The 21,785-nt window shown below is 37.2% G+C and overlaps 3 protein-coding genes across 3 annotated transcripts; all 3 read left to right on the forward strand.

Annotated features, from left to right (window-relative positions):
- Positions 1-2,388: 2,388 nt before the first annotated feature.
- On the forward strand, positions 2,389-8,185 carry LOC103719916 (hexokinase-4, chloroplastic). Its single transcript, XM_039117404.1, has 10 exons — positions 2,389-2,613; positions 2,739-3,073; positions 3,498-3,648; positions 3,741-3,923; positions 5,215-5,289; positions 5,421-5,576; positions 5,837-5,932; positions 6,097-6,227; positions 7,366-7,447; positions 7,549-8,185. The coding sequence occupies exons 2-10, from the start codon at positions 2,805-2,807 to the stop codon at positions 7,888-7,890; spliced, it is 1,485 nt and encodes a 494-aa protein (XP_038973332.1). The 5' UTR covers positions 2,389-2,613; positions 2,739-2,804; the 3' UTR covers positions 7,891-8,185.
- Positions 8,186-9,200: 1,015 nt separating this feature from the next.
- On the forward strand, positions 9,201-10,726 carry LOC103719892 (protein CDI-like). Its single transcript, XM_008809373.4, has one exon. The coding sequence runs from the start codon at positions 9,758-9,760 to the stop codon at positions 10,529-10,531; it is 774 nt and encodes a 257-aa protein (XP_008807595.2). The 5' UTR covers positions 9,201-9,757; the 3' UTR covers positions 10,532-10,726.
- Positions 10,727-13,675: 2,949 nt separating this feature from the next.
- LOC103719893 (AP-2 complex subunit sigma) lies at positions 13,676-21,593 on the forward strand. Its single transcript, XM_008809374.4, has 6 exons — positions 13,676-13,826; positions 13,925-14,023; positions 14,181-14,231; positions 17,242-17,415; positions 18,908-18,967; positions 21,171-21,593. The coding sequence occupies exons 1-6, from the start codon at positions 13,824-13,826 to the stop codon at positions 21,210-21,212; spliced, it is 429 nt and encodes a 142-aa protein (XP_008807596.1). The 5' UTR covers positions 13,676-13,823; the 3' UTR covers positions 21,213-21,593.
- Positions 21,594-21,785: the final 192 nt, after the last annotated feature.

Raw genomic sequence — 21,785 nt, forward strand, 5'->3', positions numbered from 1 at the left:
TTTGCTCTTAAAATGACTTTTTTTGGTCAACATTTACTGATTTTTATGAATACTTCGACATGTGATCGTAGATGTTGCCGTGGAATCCCAGAATTTTATGGAAAGATTTAGAGTACGTTTAGTTTGCAAGGAATAGAATAAAAATCAGAATGGTCACATTCTTTTACGTTTGTGACAGAAATTAAAATTAAAAAATTAATTAAATAGAGAGGTATTTTTTAAAAATTAATTAAACAAAGGGGTAATCTTGAAAAATCAAATTTTAGCTAACATAGCAAAATAAGATTTGAATATTAGAGAAAAATAAAATTAAAAAAACAAAAAAGGGATTATTTTTGAAAATAATAAAATTTAAATAGTCCTTTTTTGCAACTAAATGGCTAATATAGAAATCATTTTCGCCCTCCTTCTGCTGGCTTTCCGTAACCAAACATGTTCTAAAAAGCCAAGTAGCTCCCTTCCTAACATTGTGCTTCCATGCCATACCCTGTTTCTATATAAATTAAAAAAAAGTTGATGCAGGACAGCTGCAAGGAGGAAGAAAAGAAAGGAAACTATTTCATTCAACTATTCGTTAACTCTAATCAAGTGCATGGACCCATATATATAGGGTCATAAAATAACAAAAAGACCCCTACAAATAAAATAATCTCATAAAAATCCTAAAATAACAACATGCAAATAAGCTCCTAAAAAAAACTAGTCTCATAAAAGACTTTTAAAATAACGAAATACCAAAAGAAGCTCTAAAAGTTGTCAAATAACAAAATACCCTAATAAGTTCAAATAATATAAAATCACTCTCTAATTAAAATCAAGTTGGCTGGAACATCCTTCTGCGGCGGGCGACCGTAGATTCGAGTAACGAGTGAGTACTGGTACGACTGATGTCCGCATCAAGAACAAAAACTTTATTGTGGCTCCACGTTCATCTTGTCCTTTTCGTCACAAATCCAGGAAGCCTTGCACAACCACTGAATCATATTGCCGAGTTCGCACCGAATGGTAATATTCATGGAATATGACCATGCCATGCATGGTGCTCTCCCTAGAAGAGAAAAGGCATCACATGCTAGTGGCCCCACTAAAAATTCCTTTTGTGCAGGAAAAGAGGCAATGCTCAGCATCTCGAACACCTCTTAGATGCCGTTCCATGAGACCCATTGCAAACTATCTCATTGTTTAATAAATGTACCTTTCTTCATGCTCCTCCTTGTAGGGAAACAGGAGAAGTTCATTGATTAGGCAAAAGTCACAATTCTTTTTTTCTTCAATTTGCTACTTCCAAAGAAATGCCGACATGGCAGTCTAGGAGTGGCCCCATCAATCCCACATGTGACATATTTATATTGCACTAATTTCCAACTCCCATGTAGATCTAGAAAATGGGTGGGCAATGGGAGAAATTATTGCATGAACTATAGCCATATACGCAATCAATCACAACTGCTGGTTTCTAAAATGATGCATGAAAATATATACTTGATGAATATAGTTTCCAGAAACTTATGTCCATTATTAGTTGCATGCATAGTCACATGATGCATGCAGTGTAGGTAATAATTTTTTGACGATAGAGAAACGGATTATTCCATGCTCCATAAATACAGGTTCCTGGTGGTTGTTCCACCTTCCGCCCCTCATGAGCTGCCTGTTACTTCATTGAGAAAGTGCAATTCGAGTTGCAAATAGGTCGGATAAAATTTAACATATTCATTTTTATATTCAATCAAATAGAAATTTTAATATCTGATCGAATTCGGATACAAATTCAAATATCTACTTATAAATCAAAAATCAAAATTTTTTGAGTTCAAATTTGGATATCTTGTTAAAAAAAAAGACTCTTATAAATGAACTACAGCTTCAATGAGAAAAGTACAATCTCATCTTTAAAAATAAAAGCGGGTTGAATAAAATCCGACAGTATCTATTTGCATAGAAATTTCTGCTCCAAATATCTAATAAACAATTTCTCATACTCAACCATGAGGTTACAAAATACCTTTGTATTTTATATAAGTAGTTTATTTTACTTATTCATACTCTAAAAATAAATAATTTATAATTATTTTTTATTATTATGTAATTAAGAGCAATGGCCATATTTGATTTTTTTATTAATATTTTGTATTATATTTTTATTTAAATATAAAATTGGTTGGACTCTCAGCCAAAAATGTTATGTTATTTATGATAGTAAATTTTATTCCCATCCTTTATATTTATATAATTAATATTAAAAATATAATTTATATCTTAAAAAAATCTATTTATATCTATACTTAATGTCTGATTTATATCTATATATATTTATGATAAATACGAATGCTTCGTCCCTATAGAGATATACAAGCATCCTATTCCCCTTCAGCCCTGCCGTTTTCCCTGCTTTCCAAAATATCTTACGGTGATCCGAGGGTGTAATGCAACACAAGAAAGCAGGCACGGCATGCCGAGGATCCGACTGCTTCCAAACGACGCGAAGATCGCGTCAAGGTCGTCACAACCGCCGTCTCCTCCTCCTCGGTATCTCCTTCCCTTCGACTCCTGCACTAATTTCTTGTCGAAACAGAGAGGTCAAAGTTATGGTCAACAACTGACAACGGACAGGTTGGTCGGCGGCGGCTACGCCCATGAAATTTGGAAACCAAGAAAAGAAAATTACCTTTTTTTGTTTTTTCAATAAGAAGGGCGAATCTTCTTTATAATTCCTCTCTACTCCGTAACAATGGCAGCGACCGCACCACCATCTTCTCCGTCTCTCTTTCGCCCCTCTTCCCCCACCCCTCCTCGGATCGGATATGTCCGCCGCCGTCGGATCCTTCACTGCCGTCGTTCCGCCGCCGTCGAGGCGGAGGCCAGTTGCCCGGGCCGCACGGTGCTCGGCGGCCGGCGGCGTCGCGGCGGCGAGCCCGATTCTCAAGAACCTGCAGCTCAAGTGCGCCACGCCGCTCACCGTGCTCCGCCACGTCGCCGACGCCATGGCCGCGGATATGAGGGCCGGCCTCGCTGCCGACGGCGCCAGCGATCTCAAGATGATCCTCAGCTACGTCGACTCCCTACCCACTGGGTATGGTTAATTTTTTCTTACTTGTATAATATTATTTCTTTCCTTTAATCACTCGAACGCAGGAAAAAATAGCAATTTGTGTGTTAATGCTGTATTCATCTCGTAAGTTTCTTGGTCTTACTTATGAGCTAAGTTATTAATTGCTCAAAAAGCGGGAAAAATTGAAGCTTTATTCCCATTCTTAATAAGTTTCATCTTTTGATAGTGAAGAATTTTCCTTCTTGTTTGTGGGTTCAAGAAACAAAGTTTTGTGACTTAAATCATTTGGGACAAGTAAAGCATGATATTCTTAACAGATCATGACTCGAGATTTTTTTTTTCCACTCTGTTTTGAGAAAATTGCGATGCATACTTCTTGTTATTTCTTCAGTTTTAATCAATATCTTACATCAGTGGTAGATTTATGAGATTTTTTATATTAAAGGAATGAGAAGGGCCTGTTCTATGCACTGGATCTTGGAGGTACTAATTTCCGAGTGCTGAGGGTACAATTGGGAGGCAAGGACAATCGGGTGGTCGAATCCGAGTTCGAGCAGGTGTCAATTCCTCAAGAACTTATGTCTGGTGGCACTGAGGTTTGTTCTTTTTCTACTCTTGATTTTTTTCTCTTTTTCTTCTTGAGATTTGCGTTGGCATGTTTGCATTGATGTCTTGCATCAATAAGCAGGAGTTATTTGATTTTATTGCATCTGGGCTTGCGAGGTTTGTTGCAAAAGAGGGTGAGAAAGTTCGTCTGCATCAGGGGAGAAAGAGAGAAATTGGTTTTACATTCTCCTTTCCAGTGAAGCAGACTTCAATAGATTCTGGTATTTTGATCAAGTGGACAAAGGGTTTTGCTGTCTCTGGGACGGTTAGTTTTCCTTCTATTGGTGTCGTTCTTCGTTTTCATGTTATAACAGATAACTGTTGGATAAGTTCTTTATGGAACCGAGTAATATTCCATAAATGTATAACTGCTTAGAAACCTCATACAAATGTATAACAGCTTAGAACAAGATGAATCCATCATCCGTGCTTGTTAGATTTTCCGATATCCATTATATTCATCCCTCGAGGCTATGTATATTGCTATTTCCTCTTGATTCTCTAGACACAATAAGAAAATTTTTGTTATGTATCATATAACTTTTCTTTCTGAGTTAGGATTTATACTTCTGGCCACCTTGTAGGCTCTATGAATGCATTTTAACTTGCATTACATCTTTTGATATAGAAATCAGACATGGCACAATTATTACAGCTTATTTGGACAAGAGGAAAGAATCATTTGACATTCAAGAGGAACACTATTCATGCTAATACAAATTGATTGATTGCTAAATGCTAATAAGGAAAGAAAAAGAGAAGCAATCCGCCAATTTTAGACAAGATGAAGTCCCAAGAATTTTTAATATTTTTCAGATTTATAATAATATTATGAATTTAATTTACAAAAATCATTTAAGTGTGCCCTCTCTCTCTCTCTCTCTCTCTCTCTCTCTCTCTCTCTCTCTTGCTCTTGTTGAAATGGGCACACAAATATTTTTGTGAATCTAACACTTGCACCTATATTCACGCTAAACAGCACAATCTGGATTAATATTCATAAATTTTGGGGGTTTAAGAAAATGCCCATAGCACAATCACACCACAGTCATTCAGAATCAGAGAGCTATCAAAGATTGTGAACTTCAGCCAAAGAAATTAGCATATTCCCATTGTTCTTGAATCAAATAGAAGGATATGATTAGGTGAATTACATGAGTACCTTTGCATATTTTTCTGATACGTGTTCTTCACAGTATATAAATAATATTATTTCAATTCCATAGTTATATAATCTTGTATAGTTTATTTTGAATTCCATCAAAGGGCTTTTAAAAATGTAAGCTGTTTATTGTTGAGATACCGGCAGAATATTGCATAACATCACAGGTAGGTCAACGGAGGATGTGCTCTGAACTTTTTCTTATTCTTATGATTGTATTATCTAGATGTTGAGCTACTTTTCTTTCTTTTAATGCCTTAATCTCCAAGTGAATATACTGCATGTCCTCCACCTAGTCTTCCTTGAAATATGTAAATAAAATACTTTAACAACATTTTTTGCATTATATTATTACTGATGCAAAATTTAACTGATAATGGATGATTGGGGACAGGCAGGGAAAGATGTGGTCGCATGCTTAAATGAAGCTATGAAGAGGCAGGGGTTGGATATGAGGGTCTCTGCCTTCGTATGTTTCTCAGCTAGGCATATAAGTTCTCCATATTTGCTATCTATTTGTTTAGAGAACTATTAGGCTGATTAATTTGTGTATGTTAACGCATGGTTAATAAATGCATATGCTACATTTCTTTGAGTCAGGTTAATGATGCGGTGGGTACCCTGGCTGGGGCACGCTACTGGGATGATGATGTTATGGTTGCTGTGATTTTGGGCACTGGTACTAACGCATGTTACATAGAGCGCATGGATGCAATTCCTAAGCTGCAGGGTCTGACAAATGGATCTGGAAAAACGGTTTGTCGGAGATGTATACTACTTGTGAATTTAAAATATAACATAAGCTAATATCAGGATCATTCCTTATAAACTTTTCTGATGTGGATTTGGAATTCAATATGCTGGTTATTTCTAGATGAATTTCTGAATTGATCTAGAAATAAGGCAGATGAATGGGTATAAAGGAATTCCATCTTTTAAGAAAATATTCCAGAAATATGAAATCAATAACCTTCTATTCCAAGCTTTAGTTTGATGAAAACTTTGCATTATCACAGATTATCAACACAGAGTGGGGAGCATTTTCAACTGGTCTTCCTTTGACTGAGTTTGATAAAGATATGGATCAAGAAAGCATTAATCCTGGAGAGCAAGTAAATATCTATAATAGCTGATCACAGTAAATTGGTTTGTTGTCACTATTATATCCTTGTAGTGTTTTTTATTCTGTTCTGGCATTTATCTTTTCTTTGCTCATTTGCAGAAATTACAATTTTGAAGTTATCCACCATTTTTTTTCTGATTTTCCTGTAAATAGATATTCGAGAAGGCAATCTCTGGGATGTACCTAGGCGAAATAGTAAGAAGGGCACTGCTCAAGATGGCTGAAGTTTCAGCTTTGTTTGGTGATTATGTTCCTGATAAGCTCTCTGTTCCCTATGTACTAAGGCAAGTTAGTGTTCTTTAATTGTAAATATGGTTTTCAAATCAAGGGTTCTTCATATTAGATTCGCTGTGGACTTGATTAACAAAAAATGCAGAATCAAGCTAAATCATGTTGATATCGTAATGGATATCATTTTTTTCTTTTTATAGGTCGTATGTTATTTACGCAAGCTATTGACCACCATGCTTGGTTCCTTTTATCTGCTAAATAATCTGATCCTAAAATAATCATCAGAATATTTGTTTTTATAGCATTTAGGATTGTATGCAGAAGGCATAAAAGTTACTAATACAATATGGGTGTTGTTACTAGTAGAAAAACATGGAAAAAAAATTGCTCTCCATTGAACCTTAAAGTTCTAGATAAAATTCCGAAGTAGAAACTCAAACATATTGATTTTTCCTGGAACCTATCCAAAACAAGGGGTATGCAATTGTAAAAAGCTTAGGCTGACAAGTGAAATGGCATGGCTTCGAGTCCTGGGGCAGCTAATTTATGCAAAAAAATGCCAAAACCGGGTTATAACCCTCCTAGGAGCCCGGATTGCCCAGATCATAACCGGGTTATAACCCTTATCCAAAACCGGGGACAATATTAAATATTTGGCAGGAATTGGATGTATTGTATATATGGACAATATGAATGCTACATTTTTGTCATTTCCTTATTTCCTTGTGCTTTGAGATCAATTTTCTACTATTTTGACATAACATTTTCTAAACTTGAACTTGGATTTTGCAAGTTTCAGGAGGATTTTTGTAGCATTTTAGTATTAGGTTCTAAATTTTTTTTAAAAAGGTAAATATCTCTACATGGATCTGACTATCCTCGAACTCAATGCGATAGTCAGTATCAGTTTGGGTCTTTATGCACATATTTTTCCATTACTTCTCAGGTTCTTCTGACTTTCGAAGGTTCCTCGGCATTAGTTATGTCATGGGCCATGTTATTTACCTCCTTTGGCTTGATGAGGATAACCCATTGGAGATGCCTTCCCTCTAGGTTCTCTCCTGAATTTGGATTTCCCAGCCTGACTTCCTAATTTGATCATCCGTAGCGATAAAATCTTCAGAATACTCGTAAGAAGAACAAGGAAAACTTTTTGAGTAAGAAGGCTAAGTTCTCTGATTGCAATTACAGGACTCCCGATCTTTGTGCTATGCATCAGGATGACTCTGAAGATCTGGAAGCAGTTGATTTGATCTTGAATGACACTGTTGGTGTAAGTACTCATCTGGCCTTGTAGTATATAACTCTTCTCAGCATGCATTAACTGAGCCTTGCTTACTAGAAATTATTTTCTTAAACTTCCATTCTCCTTAGGTAACAAGGTCCTCTCGAGAAGCAAGGAAGATTGTTGCAGAGGTCTGCGATGCTATCGTGAAGAGAGGTGGGAGACTGGCTGGGGCAGGTATAGTGGGTATTCTGCAGAAAATGGAGAAAGACTCCAAAGGACTTATTTTTGGAAGAAGAACGGTGGTTGCAATGGATGGTGGCCTTTATGAGCATTATCCCCAGTACCGAAAATATCTCAAAGAGGCCGTGACAGAGCTACTTGGTTCAGAAGCCTCAGAAAATGTGATCGTAGAGCATACAAAAGATGGTTCTGGCATTGGAGCAGCTCTTTTGGCAGCCACAAATTCTAAGTATTCAACTGAAGTCTAGATTGGATAGGCGATTCCCAACAGAGTAATAACAAATCTTTTTACAGCAGTTTTGTTTCGTCGGAGATGTGTATCTTTTGTACTTTTAACCAAGCTGAACATCTTAGCATTGAGGTGAGGATTAACAGCCATATCCAGAGAGACCATCTGTATGAATTTAACAAAATGATGTCACACTTTACTGAAAAACAAATAACGTTGCATGGGGAAATCTGGAGAAACATGAATGTTTAGGTGTAAATACCTTGTCTCCATCATGCTTGGAGCTAATTAAATTCGAACAAAAAGATTGTGCATCTCTCTTGTCTGTATCGCCACTCCACCTGCCGATCGCCTACTTCCTCTTTAACCCAACCTGACTGCGATTGAATCAATAAGCAATGAGGGATATTGAATTCGACAGGAGGGGCATGATACACCTCTTTTCATTTTTGCAATGTGTTATATATGCAGAGTGTAATGCTAAGTTACCTGTTTGATGTGGCAAAAAGAGATTGGTAAATTCAAGGTGGATTAGCTGGTAGCTTCATAAATCCAACTTTAGAAGGACAAGCGCACTAAAACCATATTTGTATAAGTTTGATGCCAGAAACCTTTAAAATTTGAGAATGTTATTTATATTTTCTTTTGGTTCCTGATAAATTATGATCTTTAGTCCTTCCTTTGCACTCCTTCAAGATTAGAGCTTAAGCAATTTTCAAAGAGCTACATAGCAAATATAAGTGATTCACATGACACTTGCATTTTACACTTACAAAAACTCATTGTTGTTGGGCGGTGGTTTAGTGTCACAAGCTTACAATCCAAAAGCTTAAGTTATTAAGAGGAGAATCGGTCCAGACTAATAATTTTTTATAGCATCTCTTTTATTAGTCAATATAGAACTATAATATTATAAACTTAACATTTATGGACAAAATTAGAAAAAAAATCAAGTAATAATAGTCATCTATTACTTCTCCTGATTGTGCCAGTCATCACACTCCTAGTACTTAAAAATTCCAATTTGAAAATTTTAATTTAAATGCACATATTGGTACAGGATACCTAAGTACATATTTATAAAGCTTGTGGAGAACATAAATATATGTATAATGCATACGGTTGCTGCAGATTATGCGCATATAACTACTTGCTTAATTTTCTCTATCATTTCATGCAGGATTACTTGTGTCGGTGGATATAGTGACTTATTTAACAACTAAAGCTTTAAATATTAGACGGTAAAAAAGACGATCCAATCAGTGGCTCTGGCGGTCCCACACAAAACCTATTTATAGCATGAAAACGAAAGTTTTGACTGTACTAATAATTTTTGACTTTCAGACTGATACACAGATTCAGATGTGCACTTCCAGTTTCAGCCTTAATTAGTAAACCGATTACTCATTGCCAGCTATAGAGATCTATACCGACAACAATCGGTCAAAAGAAAGAACTGCTTTCGGATCTCATTCCAATTTCCAACTGGCCACCGCTCAGGTCGGAACACCGCCCAATCCGGTTTAATGGTCCCCGGCCAATGGATCCCGTGACCGCCTGCGGAAACGGAGCTCTGCCCTTCCGGACCCCCCGGCGATTCCCGTAACCAGGGGCGCCGCCTGTCTAGCCGCCCCTCGCCCACCGGTAGCCTTACCCTCCTCCGCCACGAATCCCGTCGCCCAAATTATAAATAGAAGGCGTTAAAGAAGGTAGGCCGCGTACCATCCACCTCCTCCTCTCCTTCTATTTCACTCCCCTCCGCCCTTCCATCCCCACCTCCCTCTGCCCCTCTCCTCAAAACCCTAATAATTTCTGCCCCCAAACCTTGGACCTTAGATCCCAATCCTCCACATTCTCTCCAAAGGACCATTTACTAGGAATCCGTCATGGGCTCGGAGATCCCTCCCTCCTCTGCCGCCGGCACGGATCTCGCCGGCGAAGGGCCGCGGCCGTTCAAGATCTTCATAGGGTACGACCCCCGGGAGGACGCGGCCTTCGATGTGTGCCGCCAGTCCCTCCTGAAGCGCTCGTCGGTGCCGCTCGAGATCCACCCCATCAAGCAGTCGGAGCTCCGCGCCGCCGGGATCTTCTGGCGCGAGCGCGGCCCCACCGAGAGCACCGAGTTCTCTTTCACCCGCTTTCTCACCCCCTACCTCGCCGGCTTCCAGGGGTGGGCCATGTTCGTCGACTGCGACTTCCTCTACCTCGCCGACATTAAGGAATTGATCTCCCTGATCGACGACAGGTATGCGATCATGTGCGTCCATCACGAGTACGCCCCCAAGGAGACCACCAAGATGGACGGCGCCGTCCAGACGGTGTACCCGCGCAAGAACTGGTCCTCCATGGTACTCTACAACTGCGGCCACCCCAAGAACCGGGAGGCGCTTACCCCCGAGGCCGTCAGCACCCAGACCGGCGCCTTCCTCCACCGCTTCGTCTGGCTGGAGGACGCCGAGATCGGCGAGGTCCCCTTCGTCTGGAACTTCCTCGTCGGCCACAACAAGGTCGATCCCGACGACCCCGCCACTTTCCCCAAGGCCATCCATTACACCATGGGCGGGCCGTGGTTCGAGAAGTACAAGGATTGCGAGTTCGCCGATCTCTGGCTCAAGGAGCTCGAGGACGCGAACAAGGAGAAGAAATTGGCCGATGTCTAGGTGATGATGATAAGATTGGATCTGGATGGCTAGTAACGTTATGATTCCTACTAATTAGTATAATCTATTATTCTTTTTGTTGTGATTTGTTTTCAAATGCAAGGTTGTTTTCTACATCACTATATGGTAACAGATCGATCATGATTTCTGTTCTCTAATACTGTAGTGAAATGCAATTTTTTTCCCTTGTATTTATTTTCCGCATAAATTATTTGTATTTTTTGTTTAGCATGTGGATTGATTTTTTTTTTTTTAATTCCCGCCCGTCCCCCCCCCCCCCCCCCCCCCAAAAAAAAAAGAAGAAGATATCTCAGCCATTGAGTTTTTTACACTAAACTTTGATCAATTTATGGATGCAATTCTGTAATTCTTTGCCAAGAATTCATGTGTGGGTCACATTTTGGCATTCCGCATAGCAATTGAAGAAATACAATTCAGAGAAAAATAACCGTGTAGAGCTTTTCCAACATGCTTGGGATCGCTATTGTTCAACTACGGACTTTTGTTAATATCATATTTTGGACATTTGTTAACTGTCAGGATCTAATTATTTGTTCTTGTGTTTCAAGTTGATCAATCTTTTTGATTTTTTTTGTAACCACTTAAGTTTTTCATGAGTGCAGATTCTTTTCCGACACAGATAAGGAACTAATTATACATAGTACAAAGAATTCATTTGTCCCTGTCAGACTATTACCTTCTCTCTCTCTCTCTTACCCCTCAAAGGGGGGTAAGCCTCAAATTCGTCAATTTATGAGAAAGGCATTGGCCTGTACAAGATACTCTAGTTGAGGGGAAGGTTATTTACATCAAGAAGCATCAATCCCTAGCCAATCTTCTGGCTGGTTCCCTCCCTTAAAAGTATGGAGTATGTATGATAGACATTTTAAGTAAAGGATCTGCAACCATGAATTGATCATGTTGGTTCACCCGGTTGATCACCGTGCTGGAATCTCCCCAAATTCTGCCTGAGGAATTGAGCAATGTTCTTGGAAATGGCATGCAGAACGCCCCATCATGATCATGCTCTGTAATGATAGAACCAATCCCTGCATTTTGAGCTCCAACAGCCGCATCAAAATTGAGTTTAACTGGAACAGCAGACGAAGGCCCCCAGTGCCCTGGGTAAACGGGTAAAGCATCATTTTAAGTGGCATGTAGGGGTGCACTCGAGCCGGCATTGAGTTGCCAGAGGCTTGAGTTCAATCTCGATTCAAAATACTCGGATTCGAAATTTGATTCGAGATCGATCGAGCTTTGGTCATAATTTAAAAAATATAGTTTAAATAAAATATATTTTAAAATATTAAATTAATAATATATATATATATAATAAAAATATATATGATATTATTAAAAATATATATACGCGATTAGGCTCGCGAGCTTTCAATCTAAGTATTTTACTACTCGGGCTCGATTCAAGCTCGGTAACAGTCGAGTTGAGTCAAGCTTAGATCTGAGTCTAAAATCGAGTAGCACGTGAGCTTCTTGGCTTATTTGTACTTCTAGTGGCATGTTTAAACTCTAGTACCATCTTGATATGTTCGAAGATTTCTACAAAAACAAATAGACTTGGAGAGAAACAAAAGATTGCAAAATGCATGATCTTTAATTTTTCTAATTTGTCTTGGCAGGAGTTCTCTCTCTTTTCTTGCATGTATATGCTAATAAGGAATGTAAGATCGCTTACCCAAAAATATAGAGGAGGGGATTCATTTTCACTTCTCCTCTCTTTTTGGTTCTTTATCTTCTTATCCCTGAATGCCAATTTGATGGAATATAAAAACAATTTTGCAACGCATGAATATGATGAGAAAAAGCTTAAAAGATCTGATAAAAGTATGTAGAAGTAACATAGAAATTTCATGCAACAAAGTTACGTAAGTGAAGTATGAGTTGTCTATTCCTTCTTATTTTGATAAAACTTTCTATTCTCCCCTCATATGGGAGCAAAATGTTATGGAGAGGATGAGGCAATTCCAAGGGAATCGAACCAGGAAACCATATTAACTGTATGCTCAGCTATTTGGATCTTAATCTCTAGATATCAATGAGTTATAGGTGGGCATCCAACTTTACATTGGACTTTTCCTAATCCAAGAGATAATCGTAGATGGGTCTCCTCCTAACAAAACTTCCTTGGCTCCTCCTAGCTTTGTTCCAGCAACTAGCAATCCTGACCAAGCTGCCTGTAATTCTGCCATAGGCACTGTAGTGTCATATAAATGTGTAGCTCCATGGATAGGACTCTAAATTGATGGTTTCGAATGACAAAACTAGTCCCTCCATATGTAACTCCATCCTTAATTGATTCGCAACTTCATGGGGTAGGCGTAGACTAGAACAAGCAAGAAGCTGCATGAATGTGCTTTCTTATTGAGGATCTCTCTAAATTTCCCTTGGTTGCTATGTTAGCTCTGAAAGATTACAACTCTTTGCTGTCCCTTATTGAGCTCTTTGAAGAATCTAAATTGCGAAGATTTTTTCAGTTTCTAGCCTCCCAGAGTGCATCATATGAAGGAAGTGAGGGTGGCATCATATGAATGGACCGGTCTTTCTGATTCCATTGCTTAGAATATGGATGTAATGGAACCTGATCAAAGACATTAGCAAGTGCCTTGAGCTTTAGGACATTGGATAAGAACATGCTCCATAGTCTCCGATACACATTGGACTTACATTTTTAGCCGCTTCTTATTTATAATTGAATTACATGGGAGCTGTCTCCATGACAAGATGAATTGGATGATTGTTGGTAGGGGATGAAGCAAGAGTCTAGTAAAGATTTTTAGGAGTTTTCAGTAGAATTAGACTGAATTTCTTGCTGAATTTGTAGATTGGGCAGTCCATATAAGCAATAGCCATGTCAACCAAATACCCCTAATCTAAATTTTGCAGGAGGGGGAAAAAAATAAAAGCAAAATGGACTTCCATAGTTTTTTTTTTCTTTCTGTTCATTTTGGCTAAGAAGGGGTATCGATCTGATGCCCTCGGGCTTGATATAGGCTAAATCGTGTGGGCCGGGACTTGTGTAGGCCGCACGACGACTTACCGCGAGAGCAAGACACCGGTTGATCCAATAAAAGTTCGACACGTAATGTTACGGGGTGGGAGAAGGCTGGGGAAGCAGACTTCAAACTTCAAAGTCCAACAACAAGAGGGCTCGGCATATCAAACGAAGACTCTCGACTCCGAGATCGGAACCAGGAAAAAGCCCTCGCCCGGCCTCTCTCTCTCTCCTCTCCCCGGAAATCTCCTCTCTCTCTCTCTCTATTCTCTCTCGAACGACATGGTTTCTCCCGATCCCTCCTCTGCTTCTTGTTGGGCAATTAATCTTTCTTGTTTCGATTTGATATGTAACCGTACGTTCTAATCGAATTGGAATGGCAGATCCGCTTCATATTGCTGCAGAATCGGCAGGGCAAGACGCGCCTGGCCAAGTACTATGTCCCCCTGGAGGATTCCGAGAAGCACAAGGTCGAATACGAGGTAATTTTCGCTCTCCTCTCCTTTTCTCCGTTTCTTGATTGCCATTTTTTTTGGTCTTTCTTGATCCTTTTAAGATTTTCTTGATTAAAGATTGGATCTTTCTTCTCCTAAGATTGTTTTGTAGATTAAAAATGGAATATTTCTTCTAATTTTGCAGGTCCACCGGTTGGTGGTCAACAGGGATCCGAAGTTCACCAATTTCGTTGAGGTACGAAAACAAATTCCAAACCCTAGTCGTTATTTTTATGGTGCAAAGAGAGAGAAAAAAAAATTAGATGCCAATGTCAATAAAAAAGCAGAATTTTTGTAGCCTAATAGAAAAGATTGACAAGAAGAGAGAGGGATTGAGGGCGATTCCAGTCCATTGGAATAACGAGAACATTTTCTTCAGAGGGCAATAGATCTTATAGATGGTCTGAAGCCAATGATTTGGACTTTCTGGGGAGCATACTTGTCGTGAATCTTATTTAGTATATATGTCACGTTGTGAAACTACTTTCTATGGTTGCAAAATTTTTGATTTTGAATCTCTCGACATTTTACATTCGAGCAGCTCAATTTACTTTCTAAACTTTTATTGCACTGAAAAATGTGTCTTGCACAAATCTAAGAAAGGCAGTATGTATTTCATGTGGCAATTTAAACATGGATTGATTACACTATAAAATTGACAAATTTGGTTGTAGATCAGTGTAAATATTCTTTCAAGTTGGGAAATTCTTTATGTGGTTGGAATACCTACACTAAGTTAGCTCTATAGAGCCAGTTTGATTGTCAAACATATTCAAGCTATTGATTATAAGGTCATAATTACAAAACACAAGGACGTACGTGGGAGCTATGGGGAGAATTGGTTTTGGTAGGTGTTTTCTTTAGCATGAGTCGAAATAGAATGATATGCTAGTCCAAAATGCAAAACGGAAGGTATAAACAGAGAATGAGAAAGAAAGTGTTAAAGGGACCACGAAATCGAGATCTTGTTCCCTCTTCTAGTTCAAAGTTTGAAGGAATGATTTTTGGTTTACCGAATAGCCCAGGTGTATGACTTGTTGTAGTATTTATTTGTCCCTTTGTATATGTAGTAAGATGTGCACCATTTGATTTTCATTACCTTGAACTATGTATTTAAAATTGCCGTCAAGATCACTATCATTTGTGTGTTGAAAAGATTGTTCGTTAGCCTTTTCAGTCATTTACTTGTTACACTACTTGTTTGTTTCCAGCTGGTTGGATTTCCTTGAACCAAACAATTGTTGACCTAAGATAATGCAAACTCAACAAACACATCTCCAGTTTGAGTCAATCCTGTCTTTTATAGTTTTTTCCATGTACTGTAGGGTTAAATATCAACTGCTACCAGTTTGTATCTGCTGATTTTTAATGCTATTATCTTCCTATGCTGGTTTGTAGGAACATATTTACTGTAAACTGACTTATCGACTGGTGGTACCAACTTGTCAACCTGGTACAGTGAATATAGTATGAATTGGTAAAAGACGACACAGACTAGTTCAAGCTGATTCAAGCCTTCGAACTTTGGAGTCCTTGAGGCTTTTCCATCCAATTTAAGTCATAATGCATACTTGCAAGATGTGGCCATTGTTGACTGTTAAAGCAGTATATTCTAACATCAGAGGTAGAAGAGAAGGAGACAGGAGAAGACAAACATGAGTAAATGAGAAAACAAATAGGAGAAAATTCATTTAGGAGTTGTTTGGTTGGCAAGTTTTACTAAAACAGGTATACAAAAGGCTCAAAATGGATGAGTGTTACAAAAAATTTTGCTTGGTTGTTTTCCATAAAATCTGTTTTACCTATTCTTGGAAGTCATAAAACATAAAAAATGAGTTTTAGAAAAACAAGTCTCCTCCTCTTTTTTCATGGAACCTGTTTTGTAGAGAATCATGTTTTTGCAACTATTATCTATTTCAGAGAAATGCATAGGCAACCAAACAGCCCCTCGTGTCCCCTTTTTCTCTAGTTAAAATAAAAGGACTCTTGTATGCACAAAATTCGCCACCTATAGTTTCTATAATACTTTTTTTTGATAAAAAAGGAAACTTCATCAGCTCTTCAGGAATTATTTAGTGGAACCTAAGGAATCTGTTGATCTTTTGGTGGATCCATGAACCTTGTTAAGCGCCTTCCTGCCATGTATCAGGAGAAGTCACTCTCCACTGTCCTCAAGCTTTAAAATCAATGGCCCACTGCATTCAACATTCACCCATTGCTGTTGTTGCACATAAAAAATCACATATTAGAGCACACATGTTTGTTCCAGATAATGTAATATTCATTTGCTGCCCAAAGGTTTGAGAACAAGCACATGAATGATTTCCAATGGTAAAATCAGCATATTTTGCTGCCCAATATTATGAAATTCAACACTTTACTCATCTTAGATATGTCTGAGATATGTAACAGTTGCCTTTCCCCTGGCATCATCTGTTTTGTATTGTTTATTTACTATAACATTTTACATTTAATGAAGAGGGTGAATTTACATTCTTCAATCCAGGTGATTGGATTGGGGGAGACAGAAGAGAAGGAGTTACAATTGTAGGGTAGGTGGCATATTTCTGGTTTGTGTAAATGGGCATCACAATGAGAGTTTAGTTGACTGTACAGCCATCAGATTTTGGAAAGTTCATGACTTGGTATGACAATATGTAAATTTAATGGTTTCTGCATCCTTAAATCTTTCTTGCACATGGCCATCCATGTATTTGGGTTGTCTGAGTGCTACTTCTGTGCCTCTTCTAATATATGTCATTTTTATTCCACCTTCCTGTGTTATACTAGTGTATGTCCAGTTTGCGTGGGCCTTCCATATTGCTTAACATCTTGACAAATACATAATTTCTGTCCTTATTGCTGATTTGTTAAGTTTCCCTAATATAGAAGTGGCATGGTTCAATCTAGTAATACTGAAAGAGCGTATCTCCACTTCATCCACCCAACATAAATATTTTGATATATGTGTTTTTCTATTTAACTTTGAAATTAAAAAAAAAAATCATTTACTTTTTCTCTTAGCTTTATGGTGTTGATTTGCTGGTTTAGTTGTGTACAGAACAAGCAGGTTATTATTCTGAGCTATTATTTTAATTATAAAGTGTTGATCCCATTTTGTGTTTCAGATGTTGTCTTGATTTATTGTTCTATCGCGTTGCATTATCACTCTTGTGTAGCTGAATTTGGTAAGTTTTTTCCTACAGTTCCGTACGCACAAAGTTATCTACAGAAGATATGCAGGACTCTTCTTTTCAATGTGTGTTGATATCACTGACAACGAGTTAGCATACTTGGAGTGCATCCATTTATTTGTGGAGATATTGGATCATTTTTTCAGCAACGTGTGTGAACTAGATTTGGTCTTTAATTTTCACAAGGTCCATAACCCCTTCACAACCTTTTATTTTAGTTTTTAAAAAATGCTTTACATGGTTTAGTATAGTCACTCAATTAACTGGTTTAGTATTGTCATTCTATTAACAGTTATCTTTAGCTCATTTACAGTTTAAATTGCATTAATCTCATTATTTTCTCATTTTATAGCTTTGCCTTCATCCTCAGTTTCCTTACTAATTCATGTAGATGTGAAACTGTAAGCTGACTTTTTTTAGCTGAACTGTCACATGAGAACATAATCATTCTTTACTTCATCTGGCAGAATTTTGGTTTTTATTTGTTGTGTTATTCTTTATTTGGTGGGTGAACAAGATTTGTTGCTTACTTCCTTGGCAGATATTGTTTTAGATCTGACCCTGTAATCACAATATCCTTTTATCTTGCAACATTCTTTTAAAAAAAAGGAGCATATAAGTACGCATGATGCATGTTTAATAAAAATAATTATTTAGATTAGACAACAACAAATAAGAATAATCATTTTGATTAAAGGAATGCCAAACAAAAATAGTAAATCATATTAAACAAATAAGAAATAAAATAGAAAATAAAAATTAAAACAGAAGATAGAGATTGGATGTGGATGAGGTTGTTAGAGAGAACATAGAGATAGTTGAGAAATAAGTTTGTCAGACGGAGAGATGTTTGTTATGATAGCAAGAAGAGAAATTTGGAGTGTTAGAAAGATCCCAACGGATGTGGGATTTAGAAGCTGAAGAGAATATTGAGATTAATTATTTGGACATTTTTTTTCCAAGAACAACCCATGTTAATGGTTATATATAATAAAGTTTCTTTTGCAAGTCAAATAACATTCCATTGGTGGGCATATTTTACAGGCCAAAGGATCCCCAATGCTCTTTTTGATATAATATAGATTTACGGGGTTAGTGATCTAGTTATGCATTATCAGTTAAATATTTTTTTTACATGGGTTAATCCACTATATGAGTCTTTTGTAGCAAGTATCAAATGGCTTTAGTAGATTAAAGGTCACAAAGGCTTTAGAAAATTCTCTTTCTTCTATATGATCTGAATGTCTCCACCAGTTTTGTGTAATTAAGAAACAAAAATATATCGATTCATCTTATGCAACTCCTTTCGACTCTCTGGGCCTTCGAAGATGTCAGAGTTAGGTTGGAGTCCATGAGTCACACTATTTGAATTAAATCAGATGCTCAGCCAAAAAATTGAGAGGAGACAATGTTCCTTCTGATAAGAGGAACATAATCTAACCTCTTTGTCTGTTGTTTGTGGAAATACTGAACTCATGCTCGTGCATGTGCATACACTGCCTGCACACATACAATAAGATTCTTGAGGTACAATAGCTATTCATTCCGACAACCTAATTAAGGTTTAATTTTTGGCAGAACAGAATCTTTTGTGATATAAATTCATTAATGTTTTGCAGACTTAATTATCTGAATAACCATATAATTTTCACTCACTATATATTTTTACTCTGTGAAGGTTTATCTCATATTGGATGAATTCATTCTTGCTGGGGAGCTTCAAGAAACAAGCAAGAAGGTGGCCTCCATTAACCTCTTGATTATTTATGAAAATTTTTATAATGTATCATTTAAATGTTATGCATGTTATGTGCAATATATATTAGCAATAGTGAACTTTATTAATTCCCAAAGTTTTACATGTGATTTTGTAAGAAAAAAATTATGTTGTAGAAAGTGCACTTGAATCCATTTAGAACTATCTTTTTGGATTATTATCTATCTATCAATCAAAACATGCCTCTTGTGGATGCTCATTTTTATAATTAACATTTTTGGCTCATCAGTCATGCCGTCATCTGTTTCTTTTGTCAACTATTTTTCTTTTCTCTGTTTTTCCTTAAGGCATGGGTCAACTCGAATCATTAAGTGATCCAATCAAAATGTGATTGACCATGTCAGCCAGGTAAGTGAAATCAGTGGAAAGGATATGCCATTAACTCGACAAAGACGAATCAGTGCGAGTAGCTCCCAATTAAAAACTACTGGTCAAGTTTGCCAAACTTACCTTATACACCGACTAGTTAATCAATTTCGATTGGATCACTCAAATGACTCGGGCTCTACCTCTGAGCCTAAATCAAGTTCCATCTTGGTCTAATCAAAAACATGAAATTGATCAATCTACAACTATTGTATTTGAAGTTAGCTACACCTGTCCTAGTAACTATAACCATAAGATACATTGAGATGTAGGAAGCTTGGTAATTTTTCCAGTTTTACATTTGTGTACATATAATTAGACATTGTTGAGAAAATTTGGACCTAACAGGTAGACAGTCTAGTTTAACACAACTTGTTGAAAACAAGGCTTCTTTGAAGATTTGTTTTAAATATTAAGAAGCCCATCCACGTTAATGAGTTTGAGTAACCATATCATAGTTATCTATTCAATTTTTCACTATGTTTTTGGTCCTTTTTTATTCTTTTGATTTGATTTTTTCCTCACTTATTTTCTGTTAGGTTACATACCTATATTGGTTTCTTATACTTTGTTATATTTCTAAAATTGATGCAAAGAACCGATGAAAAGTGTAGATATCTGTACATGGTCCTGGCCGGGGAAATAATTATGTAGTTGTGTTGGCTGCTTAATTACCGAACAGGGCTATTACATGGTATTCTTGGTTCAGCCAGTATAATATTATATTTGCAACTTGATAATTATAGAAAAGTGATACTGATAAAATTTAAATTGAAATAAGGATTACAATAAATATTGGAAAACTTGTAGAAAATTTTGAAAACTAATTTGGTTTTAACCTTAGCTAGCAGCTGGCAAGTCTGACATCACCTAATTCAGCATTTCCTGTAGGTTCATACTCATAATGTGTGGTTTTTAACTTGTCATAAGAAGCATTTTTCTCAGAATGATTCCTTTTAAACTTCAGTAGTAAAAGAATAGCATTATATCTCACACAGTCGCTGAAAAGACATCACCCGCGTATATGTATTTTTTATAGTCAACCCTTCTTGTCCTTTCTTATGCCTGTTTCTACACTTCCCTACTATTTCCATTAAGATACCAAAATGGAAGAATTTGGCATGTCACTGTGGAAGTTATGCTAGCTTCTAAAGAACACCTAGATGAGTCTTTTAGAACTCAAGTGAGGCACTACATGAGTGTTTGAGAATTCAAACAGCCCAAATCAACCGAACCCATTTCATTGGCCAGTCATGTTGACCTGTACTGGGCTATGTTGAGCAGCATCGTTGGTTTAGCCAATATTGAGTGATACAGACTGGTATTTTCCCTGAACCAGCCAATTATTTGTTGATAGGGGAAACACATTATTAACCAGAAAATGGCTGGTGCCGAACCCCTTACAAAAAATGATAATGAAGTAAAATTTTCAGTTTATTAGGTTATCAATCAACTCAGAGAATAGTCAAGTTTCCATATGGCGTCCATCATAGGAATATTATAGTGCTCTGGATGCACCAAAACGGTCAAATTCTTGCCTTTTCCATTTTATGTTTGCAAATAAACTAGCAGTTGCAACATTATTGACTAAAGAAGCTCCAAGTCCAAAAATAAAATAAAATAAAATAAAAAAAGAAGCTCCAAGTCCTAGTTTTTTTTTTCCCGTTGTATTTTGGTGTTGTTTTATATGATTCGTTTACCTAGGTAATATGAACAAAAAATGAAGCTATTTTTTCTAAATACTGCTACTTGGAGTGAAACCCAAGATAAACTTCTGCGTTTTGTTGCAAATTTGCAGGCGATTATTGAGAGGATGGGGGAGTTGGAAAAGCAAGAATGAAAACCAGGTAAATAGAAGACTGGGAATCCATACTGGACTTGTTATTGGTGTCAATCAACTGTATCTTCCAGTCCAATTTTGGAGCTGGTTACAGCATTATTGCATCTGAGAGGATTGGAAGGAAAACAAAACAAAACAAAAAAAAGAGATGTGTTATTTGTTCGACCGTTGTTGACTAGCATACCCTGTCTCAGTTGCAGGCCTGCATGCATGCTCCATCATGCATGTGCTATTTGTCATGTTTTTTTTTGCGCCCTATGTATGTCATCTTTTTTTTCACATGAATTTGGATTAGGCTATATGGATGTTTAATTTGCTGATCAGATCTATATTCAGTTCATACATTAACGAGATTGTTAAAAGAATATTAGAGCTTAAGAAGGGTGACTCCTAGTGACGTAGTTCATGAGTTCATTTCGGTTGGCTGCATGTTCATAATTGGCATCTCTCTTCTTTTTTCCTATTTCAGCCCAAAATCTAAGTAATTTCTCAACAGTTTTTAGTACAACATTGAGCTAAGTCTCAGCAATTGTATACAAACTATTATGGAAACGGCAGCAACTTTTTGCTCGA

This window comes from Phoenix dactylifera, chromosome 2 (assembly GCF_009389715.1).
Source record: "Phoenix dactylifera cultivar Barhee BC4 chromosome 2, palm_55x_up_171113_PBpolish2nd_filt_p, whole genome shotgun sequence".
NCBI lineage: Eukaryota > Viridiplantae > Streptophyta > Magnoliopsida > Arecales > Arecaceae > Phoenix > Phoenix dactylifera.

Coding starts and splice junctions, on each gene's coding strand:
- LOC103719916 (XM_039117404.1), top strand. CDS start 2,805: ATGTCCGCCGCCGTCGGATCCTTCACTGCCGTCGTTCCGCCGCCGTCG. Junction 3,649..3,740: donor TTATGTCTGGTGGCACTGAG/GTTTGTTCTTTT, acceptor ATCAATAAGCAG/GAGTTATTTGATTTTATTGC. Junction 5,577..5,836: donor CAAATGGATCTGGAAAAACG/GTTTGTCGGAGA, acceptor GCATTATCACAG/ATTATCAACACAGAGTGGGG.
- LOC103719892 (XM_008809373.4), top strand. CDS start 9,758: ATGGGCTCGGAGATCCCTCCCTCCTCTGCCGCCGGCACGGATCTCGCC.
- LOC103719893 (XM_008809374.4), top strand. Junction 14,024..14,180: donor AGCACAAGGTCGAATACGAG/GTAATTTTCGCT, acceptor CTAATTTTGCAG/GTCCACCGGTTGGTGGTCAA. Junction 18,968..21,170: donor TTCAAGAAACAAGCAAGAAG/GTGGCCTCCATT, acceptor GCAAATTTGCAG/GCGATTATTGAGAGGATGGG.